General features: G+C 36.5%; 3 protein-coding genes across 3 annotated transcripts; 1 reads left to right on the forward strand and 2 right to left on the reverse strand.

The window, feature by feature from the left end:
* Positions 1-4335: 4335 nt before the first annotated feature.
* On the forward strand, positions 4336-5091 carry LOC125419056 (secreted RxLR effector protein 161-like). The gene has a single exon (XM_048464118.2). The coding sequence runs from the start codon at positions 4336-4338 to the stop codon at positions 5089-5091; it is 756 nt and encodes a 251-aa protein (XP_048320075.2).
* A 644-nt stretch (positions 5092-5735) lies between these two features.
* LOC107424051 (TMV resistance protein N-like) lies at positions 5736-10638 on the reverse strand. The gene is made up of 5 exons (XM_048464117.2): positions 10576-10638; positions 9937-10497; positions 9671-9767; positions 6660-6769; positions 5736-6557 (listed from the first exon to the last, which is right to left on the reverse strand). Exons 1-5 carry the CDS (start codon positions 10636-10638, stop codon positions 5736-5738), a joined length of 1653 nt encoding a protein of 550 aa, XP_048320074.2.
* A 1014-nt stretch (positions 10639-11652) lies between these two features.
* Positions 11653-12274, reverse strand: LOC107424050 (disease resistance protein Roq1-like). Its single transcript, XM_016033738.2, has one exon. The coding sequence runs from the start codon at positions 12154-12156 to the stop codon at positions 11653-11655; it is 504 nt and encodes a 167-aa protein (XP_015889224.2). The 5' UTR covers positions 12157-12274.
* Positions 12275-26905: the final 14631 nt, after the last annotated feature.

Raw genomic sequence — 26905 nt, forward strand, 5'->3', positions numbered from 1 at the left:
CTTGTCTAAACCTTGAAAAAGAGAATTCCTATCCTCACTGTTTATTATATTTATATTACAGCCCTAGCAATCTTACCATAAAACATATAAAAAGAAGCTTCCTGGAAGTTGCATAGGGAGATATAGATAAGAATTACACGTAAGTAATTATCACATGGGTTCTTCTGGATAATTCCTGGAGTTAGTATTGGGTTGAGGCGCATGTGCTCTTCTATTGGGCTTTGCCTCTCATCTAGTTATTGGTATTCTTATTTGGGCTTTTATTATATTGCCTAACATTGTCCAGCTATGAAGGGCTCCATAAGCTGGCAGAGAGGGGGGAAAAAGAAAAACCAAAAAAAAAAAAAACTGAGACTTAAATTTCCTCTCATCTAATTATTTTTCATAAGATTTTAACTTTGGCTAAAGGTTCCAAATAGGAGATTAGTTGCACAACCCTATTGAAGGAACAAAATTAGAAAGAAAATAGCTCCAAGCTGACCCACATGTCATTCTTGGGTGCTTGTTGATGATAATGATATTAATAAGCACAGCGAATCTGTGATATCCCCCAAATAGGTATTCCAATGCCAGGATCAGGAAAAAGACAAAAGAAAGAGAGAATACCACACCATCCATTCAAAGCAAAAGAAAATACAAATAAACATTATCTTTTTCCAGTATCATTTCAAATGAAATAAAATGAGCTTTTATTTTGAAATTATCCTATAATTTGCAAACTTAGCATACAAATTCATAAAATTATAATACCTCAAAAATGAAGAATACTAACTTGTAAAAATAAATTTTTGATTTTAAATTGATTTACCTTAGCAGTCATAGAATATGATTGATTTTCTGCAAAGTAATCTTTAGGATATTATGTTAGTGTCTTTAGCATCCAGTTGCTCTGCATCTTCACCATTCACACCAACTAAACTCCACATGTTTGTTTGCAATAGTAATCCACTGGAGTAGTGACATCACATAACCCTGAATTTCTATGAATAAATGGTAGGATATGATTCATCATGAAAGCCAGAGGGACCAAATTGATCACTTCCGCTTCCACTTGGTTCAGAACAATATTCATGATCAAAGCATTGACTCTTTTTCTTACTTTGAATAGTTCCTGCATTAAACCTCTCTACATCTTCCTTGTCTACGAACCAAACCCCGCACTTCTTTATCTCGCAATATTCACTCCCTAAGTTGAAATTTTCCTTAACACTATAGTCATAGAACGAATGACAAACATGCAAAGACGCTGCTACAACTATTAAGTCGCAACGACAACGTCAATGACCATTTTGAGACATACATAATGAACATGTGATCTAAAAATTTGTTTGCCAAAACCAACATACTTGACTGAAATTCACTAGGACAGTCATCATCAATGGTTTTGAAATCAAGTTTAAAATTAATACTAACACCTGCATAAGGTATCTCTTTATTCACTTCTAGAACAATGCAAAAAGCCAAACCCAAGAAGTTGTCATTATTCAAAAATGGAGGAAGTGTAATTTTCAGCGAAGTCCCCGAATTTTGATTCTTGAACCACTTTGGAATTTGGTCACCAGGATAACCAAGTTCAGCTTCTGAAATTGAATTGACCTGTACAATATATGAATTGGAAACTAAGAACCTTGATAACAAAACCTGTTAAATAGAAACTAGTTAAGGAGAGACATAAACATACAGATTGAAGTATTTTATAAATTCCATTGTGAGGGATGATGGTATTGCGTGTATTCTGATCCAACATTCCACAACCAAAAAAGTCAAGTAATGAAGTATATTTTCCAGTGATGTTTTGGATTGCAGTCCTCCAATCTGATATTCTCTTCAGTGATGTACAATGTCTTCCATCCACAACTGTACAAAATAATGGAATATCTGGTAGTAATTTCAAGCTCTCACATTGTTTGACCTCCAAAACTGACAAAGCATGTGGAAGGTGTTAAAAAAAAAATAATAATACTAATAATTTGTAATTTGGCAAAGTCGGTTGAGTGGTGAAGATTCAAGAAATTACACTTATGTTGCAATTAATGTTGCAATTGATGATAGAAATTGATGAAAGGGAGTCAAAATTGTTTACTAAAGCCATAGCAAGTTGCCACATGTAAGCTACCTTAATATGTATTGATTAGATAATTGATAGATTGACATGTGTCCTCATGAGTTGTATTTTTACTTGTATAGAGAAGAAAACAGCAAAGCATGCATATGGCGGTAGTATTTTGGCACTGCCTCTTTCAGCTTATATATAGGCTTGCACTCTTGTTTTGTATTAATTTTAAAAAATAGAGAAATTATAACGAGCATTTCTTTTGTATTTTTTAGCTCTCCTGTTCTCTTCCTTCAATTTTAATTAGTCTCGGCCACCCTCTTTTCTTTTACCAAACAAGTATTTTTTCAATCTTCTCAAATTTAAGCATTCATTTTCATATAATATCCAACAAATTTGGTATCAGAGCCTTGTTCTTGCCCCCTTTATAAAATACTCCTGGAAGCCAATAACCAATCAACCTTTAGTTATGCCCAAAATTTAATTCCCATCTTTACTGGTGAGAATTATGATTTTTGGTGCATTCAAATGAAAACTCTTTTTATCTCACAAGATTTGTGGGATATAATTGAAAAAGGCTATGATGAGCCTGCAAGTCCAGAGCAGCTGCAGTCCTGGACAGAAGTAGCAAATAAGGAGTACAAGTAAAACATCCAAAGAGATGCAAGAGCACTTCCTTTCATTCAACAAGGGGTAAGCAAAAGTATCTTCCCTTGAATATCAAATGCAACAAAATCTAGAGCTGCATGGGAAATTCTAAAACAACAATTTGGAGGTTATGAAAAGGTAATCTCCATTAAACTTCAAACTCTTTGGAGAGAATTCGATAATTTAGCAATGAATGAAAACGAAAATATCTAAGAATTTTCTTCTAGAGTTTATGGAATTATTAACCAAATTAGAAGTTATGGAGATACTATTGCTGATCAAAAAATTGTAGAAAAAATATTAAGATGTTTGCCAGCAAATTCGAGCATATTGTTGCAGCTATAGAAGAATCCAAAACTTTGAAAACATACTCTTTGGATAAACTATTTGGCTCTCTTGAAGCACATGAAAAAAGATTGAGCAAGTTTTCTAACCAACCTGTGGAGCAAGCATTCAAATCAAATTGCAACATCACAGAAAGGAATTCAGCAACCTCAACAAGCAACTCAACAAGAAGAGGAGGTTCCTTCAGAAGAAGACGTGGTAATCAAGGCCGAGGCAAAGGAGGAAGAAACAATTATGAACAAAGAAATTTCCTGGGTAATTCTAAACCTTATTGCATTATTTTTCAAAAACCTGGGCATCAGTCAAAAGATTGTCGTGTTAAATGCACAAAGTGTAAAATTTCTAATCATTCACAAAGAGATTGTTGGTATAAAGACATGCAAGAAAGGAATGAAGTTAATTATTCTGAAAAGGTTGAAGATAGTCAAGTATTTTATTCATGTATGTCTGTTAAACAAGAATCAAAACATACATGGTTTTTGGATAGTGGATGCAGTAGTCATATGACAGGTGATCCACAACTCTTTATGAAGATGGATAAAAACTTTTTATCTAAAGTAAAGCTTGGAGATGGAAAGTCCCATGAAGTTAAAGGAAAAGAAGTAATAGCAGTAAACTCTAAAGGAGATAACTCTAAACACATCCATGATGTGCTTTATGTTCCTAGCTTAACATCAAATCTCTTAAGTGTTGGCCAGTTACTTCGAAAAAATTATTCTGTAATTTTTTACGGGGAAGAAAGCACAATGATACATGGGAACTTGTGGATCTACCTGAAGGTAAAGATGTTATTGGACTTAAATGGGTCTACAAAACCAAGTACAAAGAAGATGGAACATTTCAAAAGTATAAAGCACGGCTAGTCGCCAAAGGCCATTCACAACAACCAGGAATCGACTTCAATGAGGCATTCGCACCAGTTGCTCGAATGGAAACTGTTAGAACAGTTCTTACATTAGCTTCTCAAATGAAGGTACCTGTTTATCAACTGGACGTCAAATCAACATTCCTTAATGGAGAACTTAAAGAGCAAGTATATGTGGAACAACCTTTGGGTTACACCATCAAAGGAAAAGAAAACAAAGTCTTACGATTAAAGAAGGCATTATATGGATTAAAGCAAGCACCACGAGCTTGGAATAGCAAAATTGATTCATACTTCAAACAAAATGGATTTCAACAGAGTCCAAGTGAGCCCTTTTTATATGTCAAAAAAGAAGGTATGCAAGATATTCTCATTGCCTGCTTACATGTTTGATGATTTGATTTATACTGGTACTAACCTAAAAATGGTAGAAGAATTCAAAAGAGCAATGATGAAAGAATATGAGATGACAGATCTTGGCCTAATGAAATATTTTCTTGGTATCCAAGTTCAACAGGCAAAAGGAGAAATATTTATTTCTCAAGAAAAATACTTAAATGATGTTCTCAAATGGTTTCACATGGACGACTGTAAACCGATGTCTACACCAATGGCATTAAATGAGAAGTTGCGTAAGGATGATGGTGCAGAAAAAGCTGATGCAACAAATTACAGAAGCTTAGTTGGATGCCTCATTTATCTAACAAATACCAAGCTAGATATTGTCTTTGCTGTTAGTTATGTTTCCAGATTCATGCACGAGCCAAGTAAAAATCACCACACTGCAGTAAAGAGAATCCTTTGCTATCTACAGGGTACCAGAAAGCTTGGAATTAAGTATGCCAAAGAAGCAGATAACAAGCTCATTGGATATACAGATAGTGATTGGGCAGGCTCCATAGATGACTGCAAAAGCACCTCAGGATATTTATTTTGCTTAGGTACAAAACTAATTTCTTGGTCATCAAAGAAGCAAAGGACCGTGGCATTATCTTCGGCCGAAGCAGAATATATATCCGCTACAGATGCATCAAGTGAAGCAGTATGGCTTAGAAGACTTTTATCATATATGCAACATAAAGAAACTGCTCCAACAATTATCAGATGCGATAATATGTCAGCAATAGCAATGACAAAAAATCCAGTGTTCCACAGCAGGACAAAGCACATAGAAATTTGACATCACTTCATCAGATATTTGATCGAAGAAGAAGAAATTAAACTTGAATTTGTCAACACATCTGAGCAACTTGTAGACATTTTTACAAAGCAGACAATAACAGAGAAGCTAGAAGACTTTAAAAGCTTTGCCAAAAGTACAAATTAAGAGGGGGTGTTAAAATAATAATAATAATAATAATAATTTGTAATTTGGCAAAGTTGGTTGAGTGGTGAAGATTCAAGAAATTACACTTATGTTGCAATTAATGTTGCAATTGATGATAGCAATTAATGAAAGGGAGTCAAAATTGTTTACTAAAGCCATAGCAAGTTGCCACATGTAAGCTAGCTTTATATGTATTGATTAGATAATTGATAGATTGACATGTGTCCTCATGAGTTGTATTTTTACTTGTATAGAGAAGAAAACAGCAAAGCATGCATATGGCGGTAGTTACTTTGGAACCGCCTCTTTTAGCTTATATATAGGCTTGTACTCTTGTTTTGTATTAATTTTAAAAAATAAAGAAATAATAATGAGCATTCCTTCTGTATTTTTTAGCTCTTGTCTTCTCTTCCTTCAATTTTAATTAGTCTCAGCCACCCTCTTTTGGTTTACCAAACAAGTATTTTTTCAATCTCCTCAAATTTAAGCTTTCATTTTCATATAATATCCAATAGAAGGGGAGGCAATTTTTGAAGTTTTGAACAACCTTCGAGGTACAAAGATGTAAGTTTCCTTAAATCACACAACTTGTTTGGGAGAAACTCAATTTCCTTGCAAGATTGTGCAGTCAATGCTTTAAGGGAAATTAGATTATCAATGGACTCCGACAATTCTTTAATTCCTGCTCTGGATATGGTAAGATTTGTTAAGTGTTCCATAGGCTCTAAGATTTCAGGAAACTTTTCAAGTTTTCTACAATAACGTAGATCTAGTGATTCAAGAGATTCCAGCTTGCAAATGCTGGTTGGAAGACTTTTAAGTCTTTTGCATTCACCGAAATCTAATTCAACAAGACCAGAGAGACTCACAATTGATAAGGGCACTGCTTCTATTGGTAAACTTCGCAAATGTAAAACTGTTAAATTCACTAGAAACTTTTGGCAACTGTAGGATCCACGTGAGGAGAGAGACAAAATATTGTTTGTAAAACTTTTGAGAAATGTCAACTTCTGCTGACAATTGTTGCTCAGAAAATTCTTAATGCCTCCACAATTTACAAGATCCAAATACCATCTGCTCCTTGATATCTCTTTAAATTCTCTAAGTTTGGAGCAACCGTTCAAATTTAGATTAGTAAGCTTGTGAAGACTTTGAACGAATGGAAGAACCTGAACCAAACTTGAACAGCATTCAAGATTTATACTTTCCAGATTCAGGGCCAGCTGAGACAGATCTGGTATTTTTGTGAGGAGCTTGGAATAACTAAGATCCATCCTTCTTAACACCGGAAGACCCTGTGACGGGATGTAGAAAGATGGCTACAATTATTTAGTATATATTCATGTACTTTGACATTTGATACAATAAAAACTAAGTGAAACATTAAGCTTATTACCAGAAAGTTAAAAATCCAAGCATACCTGAGCTTCACGATTCCAAAGTTTTTGAATATTGCTGTCACATAGTATCAGTTCAACAAGATTTCTGAGATTAAAACTTGATGGCAACGTTTTCAAAGGTACAAATCCCACTGAAAATAGGTTAACCTCTCCCAAAGATAAGAATCAAGACCTTGTGGAAGGTATAGTTTTGTCAGGACCCATCCAGAATTCCTCCCCGGAACCCTAGACAAGCCCTGATCCCAGGGAAATACCACCGAACCTTCCAACAGAAAATCCGGCAGCACCTCCCCTAAGGGTAGGACTAACCGAAAATTACCTGCACTGAAAACATACTTCTATAAACATCCCCTTATTCCTCCCACAATACTACAAATTGATTCCACAAATTTCAGCACTTCAAATAATAACAGCAACAACCCAGTGCATAGACAATAACTACACGTCCAATACAGTATATAGAGCATTATACAAATAATGTGGAATTTATACAATGACATATAAGAAGCAATACAAGATAGAGAGGAAAAAGGGAAGAAATACTTCTTGAACTTTCGGCAACGAACTGAGACGTTGGGCTCGCCCCGGACAATCAACGTCTCCAACCTGGACCTAGGGGAACGGAATTTAAGAGCGTGAGATGCTAATCATCTCAGTGAGTGACCCTATCTACTGTACACCTTTAATATTAATAATATACCAAATAAAGGGATTTAATTAACCAATACCGAACAATTACATAAATAAATAAATAAACAATTGAGGTAACAATTTCTCTTAAAACCCTCACTATTCACTCTGTTGGAACTGTTCCCCTTTTAAAACATTTTCACAAAACCCGATATTCGTACCTCCCAAAAACCAAGGGATCAAACCATTTGATAAACAATAAATAAATAAATACCCCAATATATAATTAAAATGTAATAAATTATAATAATTAATTTTTGAACAACTTTGGGGTTTGAAACTTTATCTGAAAATTACACTTGACACACCACACCATATACCAGTGATGCCCTCCGATACCCAGCGTCCCGAGCACCGACTAGCGGGGAGATTAAGGAGAGAAACTTGCAAACTGCACTTCGGCGTCCCGACAGTACCGCTGCTAAAACCGTCATCCCGGCCAAGGGAGGGGCGGCTGTGGCCAATATCAAACTTGCCTGCCCACGGTCCAATGGCAACCACGGGAGACATAATACTTGCGCGCTAAACCACATAATACTTGCACGCTACCATGTGTCCATACACCAGAACACCAATACTGTATGAGTGCGTCTAAAATAATTATTATTACACCAACCATACCGTTTTCCAAAATTACCGTGGGAAATATATTAAATTTTCACACTTACCATCCCACATATTTTTATTTAACAAACCAGTACGAAAACATCGATAACAAATAAAACCATACCTTTTCTCGTAATACGAGATTCAACAATTGAAATACCGCGGGCATAATTTATAAAATTAAACCACCAACTTAAACAAATATTTTCATAAAATATTTAACCCAATTATGCCCGAAAAATAATATAAAATCCAAACACAACGAATTACTGAAAATACTTGCTCATGTGTAATAAATACCATTTAACCATAATAAAATAAGAATCGAGAATTTCTTAATGACCCCAAAATTCCATTTAGCACCAATGGGTAAATATATATAAAATAATATTTTTCCCGATTATATCTAAAGTACACCACATGAGCATAACTGCAGATATCAAATTAACACGACATAAATATAATTAATTACCCCAAAAATATTTTCAAAGGTGGGTCACTCACCTGGAGCACGCAATTAAACCATGATCCACCATGGGATCAATTCCACGACTCACCGGTGCTCCTAGAACACAATTCACACACAGTCAAATAAATTAATATTTTATTCGGGTAAATAATACCCGATACTCGGGGGATCAAACACAAACGTTATCCAAAATTGACAAATTATATGTCTATGGAAAGCTTGTGAGATGAGGATCATATTACCGACCTCCATTGAGTTCAATTCGACCGGCGGTGGCCGGAATTTGGTCGGAAAGATTCAGCTGAATTTAAACTTGAGGGATCTCTCAAACGGTGGGGATTTTGGGCAATCTAACCCCGGAAATGGACTCAGAGGGGTCGAAAATGGTGAAATAGAGGTATGAGTTAGGCTGGGTTTGTCGGAAACGGCAAGAATCGCCGGAAAAACTTAACCGGCCGCCGCCGGCTTCACCGGCCCGATCTGGGCGCGTCCGGCGGCGATTGGCCGGGAAATTTGAAAGCTGAGGCCGCAAGGAGATGGGCTACACCGGTGGCCGGTGCATGTGGCTTTCCGACGACTGAAATCAGGCCAAAAGGCCGGTCAAAGAGACCGGGGGAGAGAGTCAAAGGAGAGAGAGAGAGAGTCCTTGCTGCGTGTTTCTTGTCTCTGTCGGGCTCGGGGAAGAAGAAGGGAAGGAAAGGAAAAGAAAAGAGAAGGTGTTTTCCCACGTGGGGGAAAAGAAAAGAAAAAGAAAAAGAAAAAGAAAATAAAATAAAATAAATAAAAAATATCATTACACAAAATAAAAATAAAATAATATGATATTACACGTGGTTGACATATGGTTTCTCAACATGGTGACACATGGTCACCTTCATTAAGTCACACGTGGCACATCGTTATGCGTTTAAAAATAATATTAAAATAATACGGTGTTTGAAAAACTCTACAGGTCCATAACTTTCAACCCACATGTCCGAATCGGACGTGCCGCTAGTCTACGGACTCGTATCGACGAGCACTTCACAACCGTAGCTCTGTTTTCAACGTGCTACTAGTCTACGAACTCGTGCCTACATGTACTTCGTAACGGTACCTCAGTCAACCTAGAATTCCAATCGGGTCAAAAAGTCAACTTTTGACCCCTTGGTCAACGGTCAACAGTCAACCTCGGTCAACGTGCAAAAATTTTCAACATGGTTCAGGAAGGGGTGTTACAGTTTGAACTTGCTATCATGAATATTATCACAATAAATTTTGAGGATACGTAGATTGCACATATTTGAGAAGGCTGCACGACAAACATTTACATCTCTGATGATTTTAGACATATTGAATGATATCCCTTCAACTGTTTCAGTTCCCTAACATTCATATAAAAATTGATATATATAAGGAAATTCAATTTAAAAAAAAAAGTGGTGTATACATATCTAATTTTTCTTGTTGGAAATGATTTTGTATGTAAAGTTTTTGGTTTGTTACAAGATTTACATGGTTCTTAGAAGAAATATTGAGTGCAATATCACTTACCATATTTCTTTCCAGTATATCACAAATATCTTTAGCATCCCACAACCTACTACGGTTACCAAGGTCTTTATGTTCATCACCAACAATGGTCTGACCCATTTGGCGCAATAAATCATGCATCCGTAGCTCATTGTCTCTTCGAGTTTCATTATTTTCAATTAAACACTTATCAATGAGAACACTTATTCGTATTTTCACAAAGGAATCACCAACATCTAACATGCTTTCTGCATGATCTCTAGAGAAAGACTGATTAAATAGACATGCAATGTCAAGAAATATACTTTGGATCACTTTATCTTCTAATCCCTCATAACTGATCCTTAGAGCATTTGTAATGTCCTTGTTTGGAAACATTTGCAGTTTATTTAATGCACTTTCCCACTCTTCTTTGCTTTTGGAATTAAGGAAAGAACCCAAGACTTTAAGAGCCAATGGATTTCCATCTGCATAACTTACCACCTTTCGTAATAGTATTTCGTCATCTATTGAAGGAGAATTTCTTCCAAAAGCATGCAAATGGAAGAGCTCAAGAGATTCAATATGGCTCAATCCCTCAACCTTGTAAATATTATCAGCAACTTTATTGAGCACTTGCACATTTCTAGTAGTAATAATGATTCTACTTCAAGGAGCAACCTGATCATATCCTTCAACTAAAGCTTCCAATTGGATCGAACTATCCACATCATCCAGAACCATTAACCTTCTTCCGACGAAGTTTGCCAAGAATATAAGGTGATGCTACAAATGGAGTGTCCATCTTTAAAATATCATGATCAATATTTAATAATTCAGAAAGGAGCTTCTTTCTCAAATGATCTGGTCCATGTCTTGCGTACTCTTCCCTCACATTGGAAAGAAAAGAGCAACCTTCAAACTGAGAATTTGATAACCTTTGAAATACAGCACTGGCAAGGGTGGTTTTCCCAATGCCTCACATGCTCCAAATACCTATAATGCGAGCATGTGTTGGGTCAATGCATAATAGTGGTTCAATTTTCTCGATATTTTTTTCTATTCCAACAAGATGCCTCTTGAAATGATGATTTGAAGACAGATCATGTTTCAGCAGTGTCAATGAAATATCTTCAACAATTCTTTGAACTAACTTGGCCTCAGGCCTACATAAATGGAAGAAAAAATAGTTGTAAGGTAAATAGAACTAACATATCTATATAAAGTGATGATAAATAAATAAATAAAAGTTGTTGGTATGTCATTATTTTATTGATTTCAGTTGGCGTTCACTTTGTCTATTTGAACTCCATATCTAATTTAGATGTCCCTAGATCCATAACTAAGAGAAGTGCTGTTCAGCAAAGGAAAAAAAAAGTTCATTTATAGCTTAGAGATTTATTAGTCGTCTGAATATGGATATTTGAAGAAAAACAAAAACATGGATTTTAGTAATAAAAAATTAATGCAGAATTTTTGTTCTCAAAACTTAAAGATATAGAGAAATCTGCAAGCAAAGAAAACGTGGACAGCATACAGATAGGATTGGTATTTTATAACTTGGGACAATAATTTATTGAAATGATGATACACAAATTTTTAAAAATTTTTTGCAAGGCTTTAAATAAACATTACGGTTGTCTCTTGTAATTAAATACATATATATATATATATATACACACACATATGTAATTATATTCGTAAGCGTTGATTAATAATTAGGCTAGCTATAACTTAATTAACTTACCTAAAATCCTTTTAATCCAACCCACATAGATTGGACGCTTCTGTTAAAGCAGCCCTCCATTGTTTCACCTTCTCCATTCCATCCTTGGCCTTGAAAGGTTGTTCAAGTTGAGCAAATGCAACTTCATAACTCCCATTCTGTTTTCGTACAACCGATGGATCTATGCCGTAAAAGATTGGCACAACAGTCTGTCCAAATTTTTTCTTGCATTCAAGTATGTGCACAAGTTCATCCAAACACCATGTGGATGAAGCATAATTTTTCGAAAAAATGATTATTGAAATCTTGGATTCCTGAATTGCTTTGCGAAGTGTTGGTGAAATTTCATCACCTCTCTCAAGTTCATGATCATCCATGAAAGTCAAGATTTGGTTTGCACATAAAGCTTCATAAAGATAACTAGCAAATATATTGCGAGTGTCCTCACCTCTGAAACTCAGGAACACATGGTATTTTTCTTGAAACTCATGCTTTTCTTTGAGGGGGATTACCAAAGAAAGAGAAGAAGAAGCCATGTTTACAATATAACCTCCAAAACAACGAGTAAAAGCGTAATTGATCGATGAAAACTAAAGTTTTCTTTGCTACCTTTTGAATGTATAACAATTTTAGAGATGACAGATCCAAACTCCGAACTCACTCTCTCTCTCTCTGTGTGCAAAGAAAGGTAAAGTAAAGAAACATTATTATTATTATTATTATTATTTTTTATGTTAAAGTAAAGAAACAGTGCCGACTTAAGGGTAAGACAAATGAGGCTTCTGCCTAGGGCCAACAATGAAAGGGCCCCCCAAAAAAATTTTCCTTATTAATTATATGTATTTTTTACATAAAAAAAAAATTATTTGTTATGTTAAATATAGTAGTTTTGTTTTTATCTTTTTGGAACTATAGAGACATATTTATATTTTTTTAACTTCTGCGTTAAAATCAATCAACTATTTAAACAAATAATTATTTCTAAAGAATTTCTTTAAAAAAAAAATTTAACTTTTAATTTTTTTAATTTAATTTCTCTCATATTCTAAATATTGTAAATGTAAACTAATTTCATTCCACAAAAATTGTTCTTTCTTGTAAATATTCTCCTATCTTTTATTATCTTACAATTTTTGTATGGATTAAGAGATGTAACAATAGCTGTTATCTTTGTATGAATTAGGAATACGATAGTAACTGTTACTCGATCATTTAGCTAGTAATTTTTCCTGTAAAAATTTTTTAAAAAGAAAAACCAAACCAAACAAGACAAATTTTGAGTACTTAAATTATTTTTTTATTATTATTATTTGCCATTTCATTGCTGCCTTACGCCACCAAATTGGTAGAGCCGGCCCCCGTAAAGAAAGATTCTCAATATATATATATATATTTGCGCTATAAAATAGATCAACTATACACCAAACGTTGCACACGAGGAGATGTTGTAATGGAAAGAAACCGGACAATTAATCACTTTGCAGGTCCAAAGTTGCTATTTTAACACCTGATAAGCTTCACGAGCGATTTGTGTGCACAATATTATATGCCAAGTCATATAGTGTTTGGGGGCTACAAAAGCTGTAAATAGTCGGACAAAAGTTGTGTATTGTTGGATTTGAACTCCCATAAAGTTGCAAATATCCACCAATAATACACTCACCCAAATAGCTCCTGGCAGATGATTTCCACTGGGAGGAGCTCTTTTTTACCTTTTTTTTTTTTAACATTAAAAAAAATAAAAATAAATAAAAATAAAAAAACTATATACTACAGGTTGACTGGGTCACGCGATTGTGATTAAAATAAACTGAAAAGTCGAGCCCACCGCAGCAAGAATATCTCATAATGTCGTTTTCAAAAGCATCTTTAATGGCGTGAGTTAAAAGCATCTTTGATATTGCAGGTGTGTATGTGTTTTGTAACATAACTATATATATGTGTATATATATATATATATAATGAATTTTGCTATAAAAAGAGCCTATGTTTTAAATGATATGTGTTTAAATTTTTTTATCTGCATATTTTTTGAAGGATTCCAATTTATTTTTTAAAAGATATATATATATATGTAAATGATTAGATATGTACATTATGGATGTGTTTACTATAACTTTCTTGTATATATTATATGTTAATATTATGTAGTTGTTTTTTTTACCAAAAAAGGTAACTAAAAGCAACAAAAGAAGCGGTACAGAATCGATTTATTTGTGTACATATGAATCCCAATATAATATTGAAGTAGCTACAAAAAATTTGTGCATTGAATTAATAATTCCTAGTTATGATCCTATTGATGACGAATGAGTCATATATATGATTTCTGTTTGACATACATATTTTGAAGAATACCCTAAGGCCTTTTTACAGATCTCGCAGTAATGAACTTGGTCTTTTCTTTTTTTCCATTTTTTGTTTCCTTTTTTTTTTTTTTAAAAAAAAAATTCAAGGGCCTGTTTTATCTTTGGCTTGAGTACAATATGAAAGACATAAGAAAAAATACATGAGATAAAGAAACCCCACAATCTGAAGGACCAATGGAAGTTTAAAGAATTTAATTTCACTGCCAAGCACAAGCAGTACGTAGTTCAAAACTGCTTGGGAATAAATACTGTTTAAAGTGGGCATGCCAAATTGCCAATATTGTAATTTACCTCGAGGACTTGTCAAGACTGTCTAGTTCACATATTTGACACACAATACTGACAGAATAATTATAAATTAACGACAAATCAAGAAAGTTTGACAGAGTCCAGTACTACTAAAAAAGCAACAAAGAAAACTAGAACTAAAACAGGTTATACATATAGAAACAAGAATTGAAAATGATTCTGCAGCTAGCAATTGATCCAGCATTGTTGCTTTTGAGTGCAAATAGTGACAAAAAGTACTGGTACAGACAAAACTAATTAAACATCTTCTGGTACAGTCTTAATCAGACGAGTGTGGTAGCTCAGTTGGTACAAGCACTACAGCCTACTGTCACGTCCCGCGAAAAAGGAGTAAAACCCTTGAGGTTTAACTGGAAGGTTCTACACTCTCCATGAAGATCCATGAGAAGTCCGGAATATTCTAGAGGATTCAAGAGAAACCTAGACTAATGTAGATGAGAATCTCTCTAGAATGCTCCATGTAAATATCTTGTACATAACCCTAGAATAATCTAGAACCCTAACTAGATGGGTGACATGTGTACATATCTAGAACTTTCCTACATGCCAAGCCCTCTATATAAAGGGGTTGGTCTCTCATTTGTAACACATCCAAGCATATCCAAGCACATCAAGAATTCTAGCAATACAAGTATTCTCCATATTCTCTCAAACTCTCCTACTTCCTACTCTTTTACTCTTAGCTTCCGCATTTTCATAGCTTGTGGGCAAGGCTTACTTAGCAAGGGAGGTCCTAAGTGCCGCACGGGAGTGTTGGAAAAGTTAGGCCCGTGACAGTTGGTATCAGAGCCAATTGCTGCTCAAGCATATCGTCGGTGTAACGTGGAAGTAGGCAAGATGGCTAGCTCGGATGTTACCATCAATGTGGAGGGAGCTACCGAAGTGCGAGGTCGTGAAGTGCAACGCAACCCCAATGCGGGGAAGCAGAGGCATAAGTCCAAGTCCAAGGATGTAATGACCGGCGTAGAGTTGCGCTTGGAGGAGCATGCATCCCGAGTACAAGAACGGTTTGAGGCGCTGGAGGGTCCCCTAGATGGGCTAGAGTCGGAGGACATTGCCATCAATCAAGCCGTGAGGGGGTTACTCAATGGGCTAGACGATGCCTTGAGGAGGGAGCTCCGTGCGACACGCGACCAATGCATGGGGGAGGTAGCGGACCTTCGTGCAATGTTGGAGAGAGAATTGGATGTCATCCGCACCCAAATGGAGGATATGCGGGGTGATTGGGCTCTTTGCAAGAGGGCGGTGGCGTCGGGGACATCCACCATCCGCGAGGGGCCACGAATCGATGTACCAAAGCCCAAGTCCTACTCCGGGGCAAGGAATGCGATGGAGCTCGAGAATTTCCTTTGGGGCTTGGAGCAATACTTTGAAGCAATGGGCATTGCGGACGATGCTTCGAAGATAAGGACCGCCACTCTCTACCTTAGCGACACGGCAATGTTATGGTGGAGAAGGAGGCATAGCGACATCGAGCGAGGTACGTGCACTTTTCATACTTTTGATGACTTTAAAAAAGATCTCAAAAGGCAATTCTATCCGGAGAATGCCGAAGATGAGGCAAGGAGTCGCCTTCGACGACTCAAGCAAGTAGGCCATATCCGGGAATACATCAAGGAGTTCACCAACTTGGTGTTGGAGATCCCGGACCTATCGGATAAAGACTCCCTTTTCTACTTCATGGATGGTCTACAACCTTGGGCCAAGACGGAGTTGAAGAGGCGTGGAGTACAAGATTTGGCTAGTGCCATTGCGTATGCCGAAGGCTTCATCGACTACTCCAACCAAAGAGACTCTCCAAAGCCGAAGGAATGGAAAGACAACCATGGAAAAGGTGGGGGAGAACCTAGTAGATCCAAAGAAGATGAAAAGGAAGAGAGTGCACACAAGCCAAAAAGCTCAAGGTGGAAGCCGCCTAGAGAAGGTAAGGATGCTTCCAAACCTAAAAACTCTTGTTTCTTGTGTGATGGGCCGCATTGGGTTAGGGATTGTCCGAAAAGGAAGGCTTTGAATGCCATGACCACCCAATACGAGGAGAAGCAAGAGGAAGGAGCTAGTATAGGTTCCTTACAACTGTTGAATGCTATCAAGGCTGCTCCGAAGGAGACAAAGAAGGGTGGCCTAATGTTCGTGGAGGCAAAACTCAATGGGGTGCCCACCAAGGCGTTGGTGGACACGGGTGCCTCACATAACTTCCTATCGGTGGAGGAGGCACAAAGGCTTGGGATTAAGGCAACACAAGGAAGGGGCTTCGTCAAGGCGGTAAATTCTGACGCAAAGCCGCTCCAAGGAGTTGCTCGAGGTGTGAAAACCACCATCGGCGATTGGGAGGGCCAATTGAATCTAACGGTTGTGTCCATGGATGACTACAAGGTTGTCCTTGGTATGGACTTCTTCAACCAAGTAAAGGCTTTCCCACTCCCCTTTCCCACTCCCATTTGCGAACAAGTTATGCATTATGGATGGGGGAATGACATGCATGGTGCCTACGGAACAAGCTAGCAAGCGGGAGGCCAAGGTTTTGTCAGCACTGCAAGTTGAGGGGGAGGAGCAAATCAACTTGGTTGCTGCCCAAAAGCCTAGTGAGGATGCCCAAAGCCATGCCAAGACGCCTCCTAAGGTACAAGATGTGCCAAAGGAGTTGCACCAAGGGAGCTTGCGTGCATTGGCTTCAAGTCGTGGAGACGACAAGAGGAAGCACGTAGAGGCTAAGGAAGGGAACTTAGCCAAACCATCACCTCAACAAAAAGAGGTGCATGACGGGAAGGCACGACGCTATGAAGAGTCACTTCCCATTGTAAGGAAAGGGGGCACGGAGGCCCTAGCGAAAGGTAAGTCAAAAATGGCACCCTCGACAATAGTGACCTCACCCGCCAAGAGTGTTGAAGCCACACCTGCGGATCGAGTCGGTCAACATAGAGGCATGCCCAACTACACCAAATACTTGGTGAAGGGGAAGGACCTGCCGGATGGTGAAGTAAGTGGGGAGCACGAAGATACACAACGGCAACTCAAAGATCACATTCGGCGGGCAAGGAAGAAGGCGCAACGAGGGCGTCGCGAGTTTAGGTGGGGGAGAGTGTCACGTCCCGCGAAAAAGGAGTAAAACCCTTGAGGTTTAACCGGAAGGTTCTACACTCTCCATGAAGATCCATGAGAAGTCTGGAATATTCTAGAGGATTCAAGAGAAACCTAGACTAATGTAGATGAGAATCTCTCTAGAATGCTCCATGTAAATATCTTGTACATAACCCTAGAATAATCTAGAACCCTAACTAGATGGGTGACATGTGTACATATCTAGAACTTTCCTACATGCCAAGCCCTCTATATAAAGGGGTTGGTCTCTCATTTGTAACACATCCAAGCATATCCAAGCACATCAAGAATTCTAGCAATACAAGTATTCTCCATATTCTCTCAAACTCTCCTACTTCCTACTCTTTTACTCTTAGCTTCCGCATTTTCATAGCTTGTGGGCAAGGCTTACTTAGCAAGGGAGGTGCTAAGTGCCGCACGGGAGTGTTGGAAAAGTTAGGCCCGTGACACTACGCTACCTACGCTGGGTTCGAGTCTAAGGGAGGCAAGGGGTGCCCGGGGGCAAATAAAAAAAAAAAAAAAAAAAAAGGTACAGTCTTAATCACTAAGCTAGTACTGCCACTGCTGGGGGGCAGAATACTAACATGATTCGATGGGATTTATAAAATCTCCAAGGCCAAATCCTTAAACTCATGAACATGACTTTCTTTGTCTTTGGTGGTAGTTTTCTTCTTAGCTGATCCTTTCTGTATTTAATGTCTGTGGCATTGGGTTTCTTACGTTCAAGTCTCTCATCCACAGAAACTCTTTGAAGAAAGCAAGAAAAAAGAGTTCAATATTTCAGAATAATGAAGGAGAGAAAGAGATCAGATAAATGGGATTTGAAGAATGGAGGTGAGGAGGCTGAAGGTATTGTTCAACTTTGTTAATTATTTTTCTAAATAAGACTCTATTTGGAATAAAGTCTAAGAATACTCGAGTTTTTGAAAGAAAAACTTGTCCAAAAGTACAAAACTCATGTTCTAGCTAGGCGTTGTTAAAATGGACCTTACGCTAAGATTAACAAAACCTGTACATATTAAAATAGTCAATAAGATCTCTGTTTTCTATGGGGAGATTGATAGATGCAGAGTATGCGCCCTCAAGAAGTAGAAAGGAAGTTGATGACAGACTAACTCAGTTCTCCTTAAGGCAGAGAAGAAAAAGTAGCATAAAACTCAACTTTCGTCTTACCTCATCATTCTCATAAGATTTCGACTATTGTTAAGTTTAGGTTCATTAGAAACAATATTAGTTAGACAACTAGTTTTTGATGCATATTAAAAGTTACTATTACCTTAAAAAAAATCTAAAAAAATTAAGCTCTTCACAAATGGATCAAGCTATGTAAGCTAGCTAACACAAGAGATAATTTGCTCTAGCTCTTCTCAATATATGGTCGGATACTCCAAAACAGATCAAGCAATGGACTTGAGAAATTGAATTAGAAACTATGATCGAAGTCAAACAATTCAAATCATATTAACTTACTGATCAAGATTCAAACTGATACCATAGATATGATTTTGCAGGGTGTTGATGATCTGCATTTTTGTCTCAAGACCTTTCTCTTGTTATGATTTCTGTTTAATTGGTACAAAAGGAAAGCTAATGAAATGATGAATATGCTGAGGCTGGAGATTGTTGCCTAATTGTGCTCATCCTCATAGCATGTTTCATGGGCAAATTTTGAAGAATCTGATCGTTTTTGAAGATCTTGTAATAATGAACTTGGCTTTTATTAAGGGGTCTGTTATCTAAGGCATTCTTTCCTTGGGAAACTGAGAACTTCTAGGATATGAAAGAAACAAGAAGGAAAACAAGGAATAACAAAATCCCACAATCTGAAAGATTAAGGGAAGTTTAAAAGCCTATAGGATAGGACCACTTACTCCATATTCAGTGACATGCTTTAGATTTAAATCTCTGTCAAGCATTAGTTAAAACCTGTAAAAACTATATATAGAAAATCACTTGGAGGACTCATACACATTAATAATTAAGGGCAGAGACATAGCTTCCTACCCAGTTCATGTATATTCCAGATGAGAGACCCAAATAAACTGACTACAACAAAAGCTTTGTCGGAGCCCATTACTAATAAAATGCAACATAGCAATCTATTACTAAATCAGTTATATATAGACATGAATCATAGATAAGATTATAGTTAAAAATTTCTACTTCTGCTTATTTAGTACTATTAGTAACAAAAGTTGAAGAACAAATACAGCTTAACTTCCCCAAAAATGACCATAAGCACCGCACCATTGCCATTGCTATGGGAAAAAAATACTTAAAACTTTTATTTGGCACATAAGAAAAACTTGAAAATGAGGCCACAAAACTTGCTTTCTAAGTACTAGAATCCATTTGCGTCAAAAACCAAAAACATTCCATGCTTTCACAACCATTAACAAAACCAGTCAAAGTGAAATAAGTCAAGAAATAAAGTGTCCCCCACCATATTTTACAACAAAAAGGTCTTTTGTGTGACTGACAGATGATTCTTCTGAAGAGGAACAGAGAACCTTTCCAAGGTACACGACCATTCATCTGAAGCTAAAGATTGTCTGCATAGCTCACACAGTACCTTCCTAACCAGAAAAGAAAAATTGACATGCCAGATTGTGGTTAAACAAAATGAACAATATAATATATGCATGAAAAATCCATTAAAATACTTATTGTAACAATTACATTCTTTTTTTTTTTTCTTTCTTTTTAACTTCTACAAATTAACTCGCAAAGAAAACAAATAATTTTAAATTGGTTTGCCTTAAGCAATCACAGAATATGCTTCGTTGTCTTTGAATTAGAATTGGGATTTTCTTCCTCCTCATTCATCAGACCCAACAACTTTAGATTAACCGGTTTCATGATCATATTCATCGCTGCATCATGGAATTGTTGTATTCTTTGGTTTGTGAGCGTCCAATTGTTCTGCAACTTGCAAACAGTGACATACATAAACCATCAGAATCTCTTAGATTCAATGGTAGGATGCCATTCAACATCTTTTTCATCTTGAAAGACATAATATTCATCAAAGTATCTCTAATTTTTTCTTTTAGCTTCACTTCCACTTGCTTCACAATATTCATTATTTCCACTTTTAGTTTCTGCTTCAAAGCTCTCTAAATCTGCTATATATACAAAGCGAATACCAAACTTCTTAATCTGGCCATACTCACTTCCCAAGTTTTTGACTTTGTCCATTACTCTAAAATCACAGTTGTAGGGCAAGACATGCAAAGAAGCCTCAGTACTGCAAGTAGATGGCCAATTAGTCCAACCATGTTTTCTGATCTTTGCAGCCTGGGTTTTGGAACGTACCACATGAGCAGGTGATCTGAACTAACCTCACTTTCCCGAAGAGCCCTAGAATCATCGTATTCATGCAGATGATCATCATCCATGGTTTTGAAATTGAGTTTGCAATCAATACCAAGAGATATATTAGGGTCAATTTTATTTTGATCAAGAACAACGCAGAAAGCCAAACCCAAGAAGTTCCAATCATTCCAATTTGGGTCAAGCATAATTTTGATTGAAGTCCCACACTTTTGTTGGTTAAACCACTTTGGAATTTCATCTCCTGGATATCGAAATTCATGAGAATTTTTTCCCTGCATCATGAATATGAGAAATTAATCAACTTGCTGAAAAATTATAAACATCTCATATCCTGTTAAACAGAAAAGGAAGGTAAATGGACATACACTCGCCCCAGACCCAATACGGTACAGAATTTTAAGTGCAGCACGATCGGCAAGTATGCTGCTGAGTGTATTCTAATCCAATTTTTCACAACCATAAAAGTCAATATCTCGATAGAACCAATGATGGTGAATGATTTTCATATTGTGTAATAGTGGAGCCCTCCAAGTTGATATGTTCTCCAGTGTCTTGCAGTAATTTGCAAACATAGGAAGAAGAACAGAGGAAGAAGTTTCTTAAATAGAATTGATAATTACAGAAGTCAAATGCAATATGTATTTCAGATGTCACTGCCAATGTTTATGACCTTCAGAGATTTTCATACTTGAACAATTTTTGTTTGATTAACGTTATATTGTAGAAGCTCTCAAGTAAGGAATCAGAGTTGAGCCAAAGAACTCGATCTTATTCAAAACTCTTGGACTCTACGATTATGAGCATGCATTGAGAGGTTGTTACAATTTCAGCAACACAAACATTCAAGAAATTAAATAATAAACTAGATCAAAACACCACAGAGTTTACGAGGTTCGATTCAAGATTGAATCTACGTCCTCAGAGCTCCACAAGGAGTTCAAATGCACTATAACTGAATGTGTTTTACAGCTTATCTAGTTCTCTTTCTTTGTTTTAGAAGCTCCACCTAAAACCCATATACCAGACCCAAAATCCCCTTTTACAACCTTTCTCACCTCACAACTCTCACCCAAGAGAATACTAAAGAGAAAACCTTAAAGGGAAAGAGAAAAAGAACTTAAATTATATTAACACCAAAGAAAACGGTTGCTGCAGAATTGTTGTTGCTGCAGAACTATTGCTGCTGTAGAATTATTGCTTCATATCTCTATTGCTGTTAGGACTCTTGGAAAGCCTTTACGTGACTGCCAGCTTCTCTTTAAACCACCAAGCCAAAACTCACAATTTTGTTTAATGATATAAGGTTGAAACGACATAGTTTTGATGACAGCAACTATGCAGAAAAATAACTCAAGCTTTGACTTCTTTGAATCACATAACCAACAATCTCCACCTTGATTCAAATAAGTCAAGCAATATAAAGTGCATTGAACTTTCTTTGCTTCTCAGCTCACTTTCTTCATTATCAACCTGTATCAATCTTGAGCAAACTTTTGCAAAACTCAAGCTTGCTCACAGGTAACACCTTAGTTCCCATATTTGCAAGATTCCTTTCTGTGGATATCTTTTCCAACTTTACCAAACCTTCCTCAACCACATCTCTATTAAAATGATATTTAATATCAATATGCTTAGTCTTCTCATGAAAAACTGGATTATTACAAAGTTGAATAGAACTCTGACTATCTGAATAAACCACTACCTTTTGCTCCAACAACTTCAACTCTTCTAGCATGCCTTTCAACCAAAGTGCTTGCTTCATAGCTGCTGTTGTTGCAACATATTCAGCCTCAGCTGTAAAAAGAGCTACCTGAGACTGTAATTGTGATTTCCAACTAACACAATTGTCACACACAGTAAATATATAAGCTGAAGTAGATCTTCTTCTATCATTATCTCCTCCATAATCAGCATCTACAAAGCCTCTAAGTACCACACCATCTTTGCAATGATTAAATACTAAACCAAAATTTGAAGTTCCTTTCAAATACCTTAACAGCCACTTCATAGCTGCCCAATGTTCTCTTCCTGGATTAGCCATATACCTACTCAAAACACTAATCGTATGAGCCAAATCCGGTCTACAACAAATCATGGTGTACATGATAGAACCAACTGCATTGGAGTATGGAACACCAGCCATTTCCTCTTGTTCTTCTTCAGTGCTAGGACAAAGCTTTGCAGATAACTTGTAGTGATTTGCCAAAGGAACACTTGTTGATCTTGATTCTGAAATTGAAAATCTAGAAAGGATTTTTGGAATGTAATCTTCCTGATTCAAAAATAACCAATTCTTTCCTCTGTTTCTTTTAATACTCATTCCCAAAATCTTCTTTGTAGGTCCAAGCTCCTTCACATCAAATTCAGCTTTCAAAGCTTCCTTAACTTGATTGATAGTCTCTAAACTTTGACCAGCAAGCAACATGTCATCCACATATAGAAGTAGATAAACTGAAAAATTAATATTTTCACCTTTGTAATACAAACAGCTATCATAACTACTCCTCTTAAAACCAATTCTAATTACATAGGTGTCAAACCTCTTGTACCATTGCCTAGGAGATTGTTTCAGCCCATATAATGACCTTTTTAATAGGCAAACCAGCTCCTGTTTCGAATTCTTCACCTCAAAACCTTCAGGTTGTTTCATATAAATTGTCTCATCTAATTCTCCATGTAAAAAAGCTGTCTTAACATCTAGCTGCTCCAATTCCCAATTGAAATGAGCTACCAAAGATAGTATTACTCTAATAGTTGTATACTTGATCACAGGAGAAAAGATTTCCTTGTAATCTATACCTTCTACTTGTGTGAATCCTTTGGCCACAAGTCTAGCTTTAAATCTTATAGGATCTGAATCTGTCATACCTTCTTTCACCTTGAATATCCATTTGCAATCTACCAACTTCTGATCTTTTGGTTTGGGAACTAAAATCCATGTCTGATTCTTATGTAGAGATTCTAACTCCTCTAACATGGCATTTTGCCACTGCTTAGCTTGTTTACCTCTTACTACCTCGGTATATGACTGTGGTTCATTTTCTGAAAGATCCTGATATGAAACCAAAGCATACATATTATAATCAGAAGGATTAAATTTGGTTGGGGTTCTTACCACCCTTCGTTCTCTATCTCTAGCAAGTTGGTAATGTTGTAGTGGATTATACTGCTGTGAGATGACAGATCTTTGATTTTGTTGAGGTGTTGTCTCTCCTTGAGGTACATGTACTACTTCCAGCGGTTGTACTTGCTGAAATTCACTTGTTTCACCTACTGGCTGTTGAGTTTCTTTACTACTTGGCTGGTTATAAGGTTCCACCTCAAACTGTACCATATTTTTAGTAGGTGTTTTACTAGAATCTGCAACTTGGTCACTCAAACAAGGCATTATATCTTCCTTAAACAAAAGATCTCTACTAATAATTGTTTTATAGCTTTTTGAGTCTCTAACCCATAGTCTATATCCTTTAACTCCCTCGGGATAGCCTAGAAAAACACATTTAATAGACCTAGGCTCAAGTTTTCCATCATTATGATGTACATAAGCTGTACATCCAAAAACTTTCAATTTTGTATAATCCCCTGGGTGACCACTCCACTTTTCTTCTGGAGTTTTCAACTCAATAGCTGTTGAAGGGCATCTATTAACTAAATATGCTGTTGTCATAATAGCCTCACCCCAGAAAAGCTTTGGTAAACTAGAACTAGTGAGCATACATCTAACCTTTTCTAATAAGGTTCTATTCATCCTCTCAGCAACACCATTTTGTTGAGGGGAATATGGAATTGTTTTGTGTCTCAAGATGCCATTTTCTTTACAAAAATTATCAAATTCATAATTGCAAAACTCAAGACCATTATCAGTTCTTAAAACTTTGAGTTTCTTGCTGGTTTGGTTTTGCACTAAAGCATGCCAGAATCTAAATTTTGTAAAAGCTTCATTTTTATGCTTTAAAAGAAAAACTCAAACCTTTCTAGAGAAATCATCAACAATAGATAAAAAATACCTATTACCTCCATGAGTTAGTGTTGTTGAAGGTCCCCACAAATCTGCATATGCATAATCCAAGATTGAGGTTGATTTGTGTGAGCCTAGCTTGAAACTCAACTTGTGTTGCTTCCCCAAAATGCAATACTCACAGAATTCTATTTTACTGATCTTATTTGTTCCAAATAAACCTTGTTTGTTCAGTACTTGAAGCCCCTTTTCACTAATGTGCCCTAATCTTCTATGCCATAGTTGTGTTTCATCATGACTTTCTGAACTTGCAGCTGCCGTAGAGCCTATTACTGTTTGCCCTTGAAGAACATATAGTCCATTCCTCTTGATACCTTTCATAATTGTCAAAGCTCCCTTTGAAATCTTCATTTGTCCATTTTCAGATTTGCAAGAGTATCCAGCTTCATCCAATACCCCAACAGAAATCAAATTTCTTTGTAAATCAGGTACATGCCTCACATTGCTAAATATTCTAACCACTCCATCTGCCATTTTGATTGAGATATTGCCTATCCCAACCACATTGCAAGCCATATTGTTTCCCAATAGAACCTGTCCACCACTAATCCTTTTGTAGTTCCTAAACCAATCCTCTCTTGGACACATGTGAAAGGTGCAGCCTGAGTCTAGTATCCATTCTTGACTTGCTTGATCAGTTGATACAGCAAGAACATCACTAATTTCACTCTCATTGCTGGCTAGAGTAGCATCTCCATCTTTCTCCGATCTTTCTCTATTTTCTCTGCTTTCTTTGTTCTTCCTTTTGTAACAATCTTTGATAAAATGCCCTTCTTTTTAACAATAGAAGCACCTTTTTCCTCCTGTTCTGGACTTAGATCTACTATTCCCTCTAGATTTGCTTCTCCAATTATTATTATACTTTCCAGAATCTCTACTACCTTTTCTGCCTCTATAATAAGTCCTTCTCCATGTATATTTTCTTGTTTTTCAATTTTCATCTCCAATTCCTTGGATCTTAAAGAACTTATTACAATTTCAGTAGTTAGAACCTCTCTCCCATATTTAATTACATTCTTTACTTCCTTGTAGCTTTCAGAAATTGAATTTAGTAAAATCACAGCTTGGTGCTCATCTGAAAACTTCTCATTACAGTTTGCTAAATCCAAGCACAACCTATTAAACTCATCTAGATTTTCATCTAAATCCTTAGAAGGATTCATCTTGAATCCAAAGAATTTTTCTAAAAGATATATTTTGTTGGGAAGAGATTTTATAGAATATAATTGTTCTAATTTTTTCCAAAGAGCAAAGGTAGTAACTGAATCATTTACCTTTCTCAGAACACTATCTGCAAGATGGAGGATTATGGTGCTATAAGCTATCTCATCCATATCCTTCTTCTGTGATTCGGTCAGTTCTGGAGGGAAGGAATTGTCTAGTGCTTCATCTTTTGCCTCCAGAGAAGAAAATCCCCTTTGCCATTGAATACTTCAAGTTCAAGTTTTGAACCCATAAGTTGCTTCTTAGGAATTTTATCAAACACGTTGCAGGCAGGAATTAATTTCTCTAATCGTTGAATGTATTGAAAAATGCTCTGACACCACTGTTACAATTTCAGCAACACAAACATTTAAGAAATTAAATAATAAACTAGATCAAAACACCATAGAGTTTACGAGGTTCGATTCAAGATTGAATCTACGTCCTCGGAGCTCCACAAGGAGTTCAAATGCACTATAACTGAATGTGTTTTACAGCTTATCTAGTTCTCTTTCTTTGTTTTAGAAGCTCCACCTAAAACCCATATACCAGACCCAAAATCCCCTTTTACAACCTTTCTCACCTCACAACTCTCACCCAAGAGAATACTAAAGAGAAAACCTTAAAGGGAAAGAGAAAAAGAACTTAAATTATATTAACACCAAAGAAAACGGTTGCTGCAGAATTGTTGCTGCTGCAGAACTGTTGCTGCTGTAGAACTATTGCTGCATATCTCTATTGCTGTTAGGACTCTTGGAAAGCCTTTACGTGACTGCCAGCTTCTCTTTAAACCACCAAGCCAAAACTCACAGTTTTGTTTAATGATATAAGGTTGAAACGACGTAGTTTTGATGACAGCAACTATGCAAAAAAATAACTCAAGCTTTGACTTCTTTGAATCACTTAACCAACAGAGGTAATTCTACAATTTCTACTTTCCCTCCATTAAAT

The sequence above is a fragment of the Ziziphus jujuba genome, chromosome 6 (genome assembly GCF_031755915.1).
Source record: "Ziziphus jujuba cultivar Dongzao chromosome 6, ASM3175591v1".
NCBI classification, from domain to species: Eukaryota; Viridiplantae; Streptophyta; class Magnoliopsida; order Rosales; family Rhamnaceae; genus Ziziphus; species Ziziphus jujuba.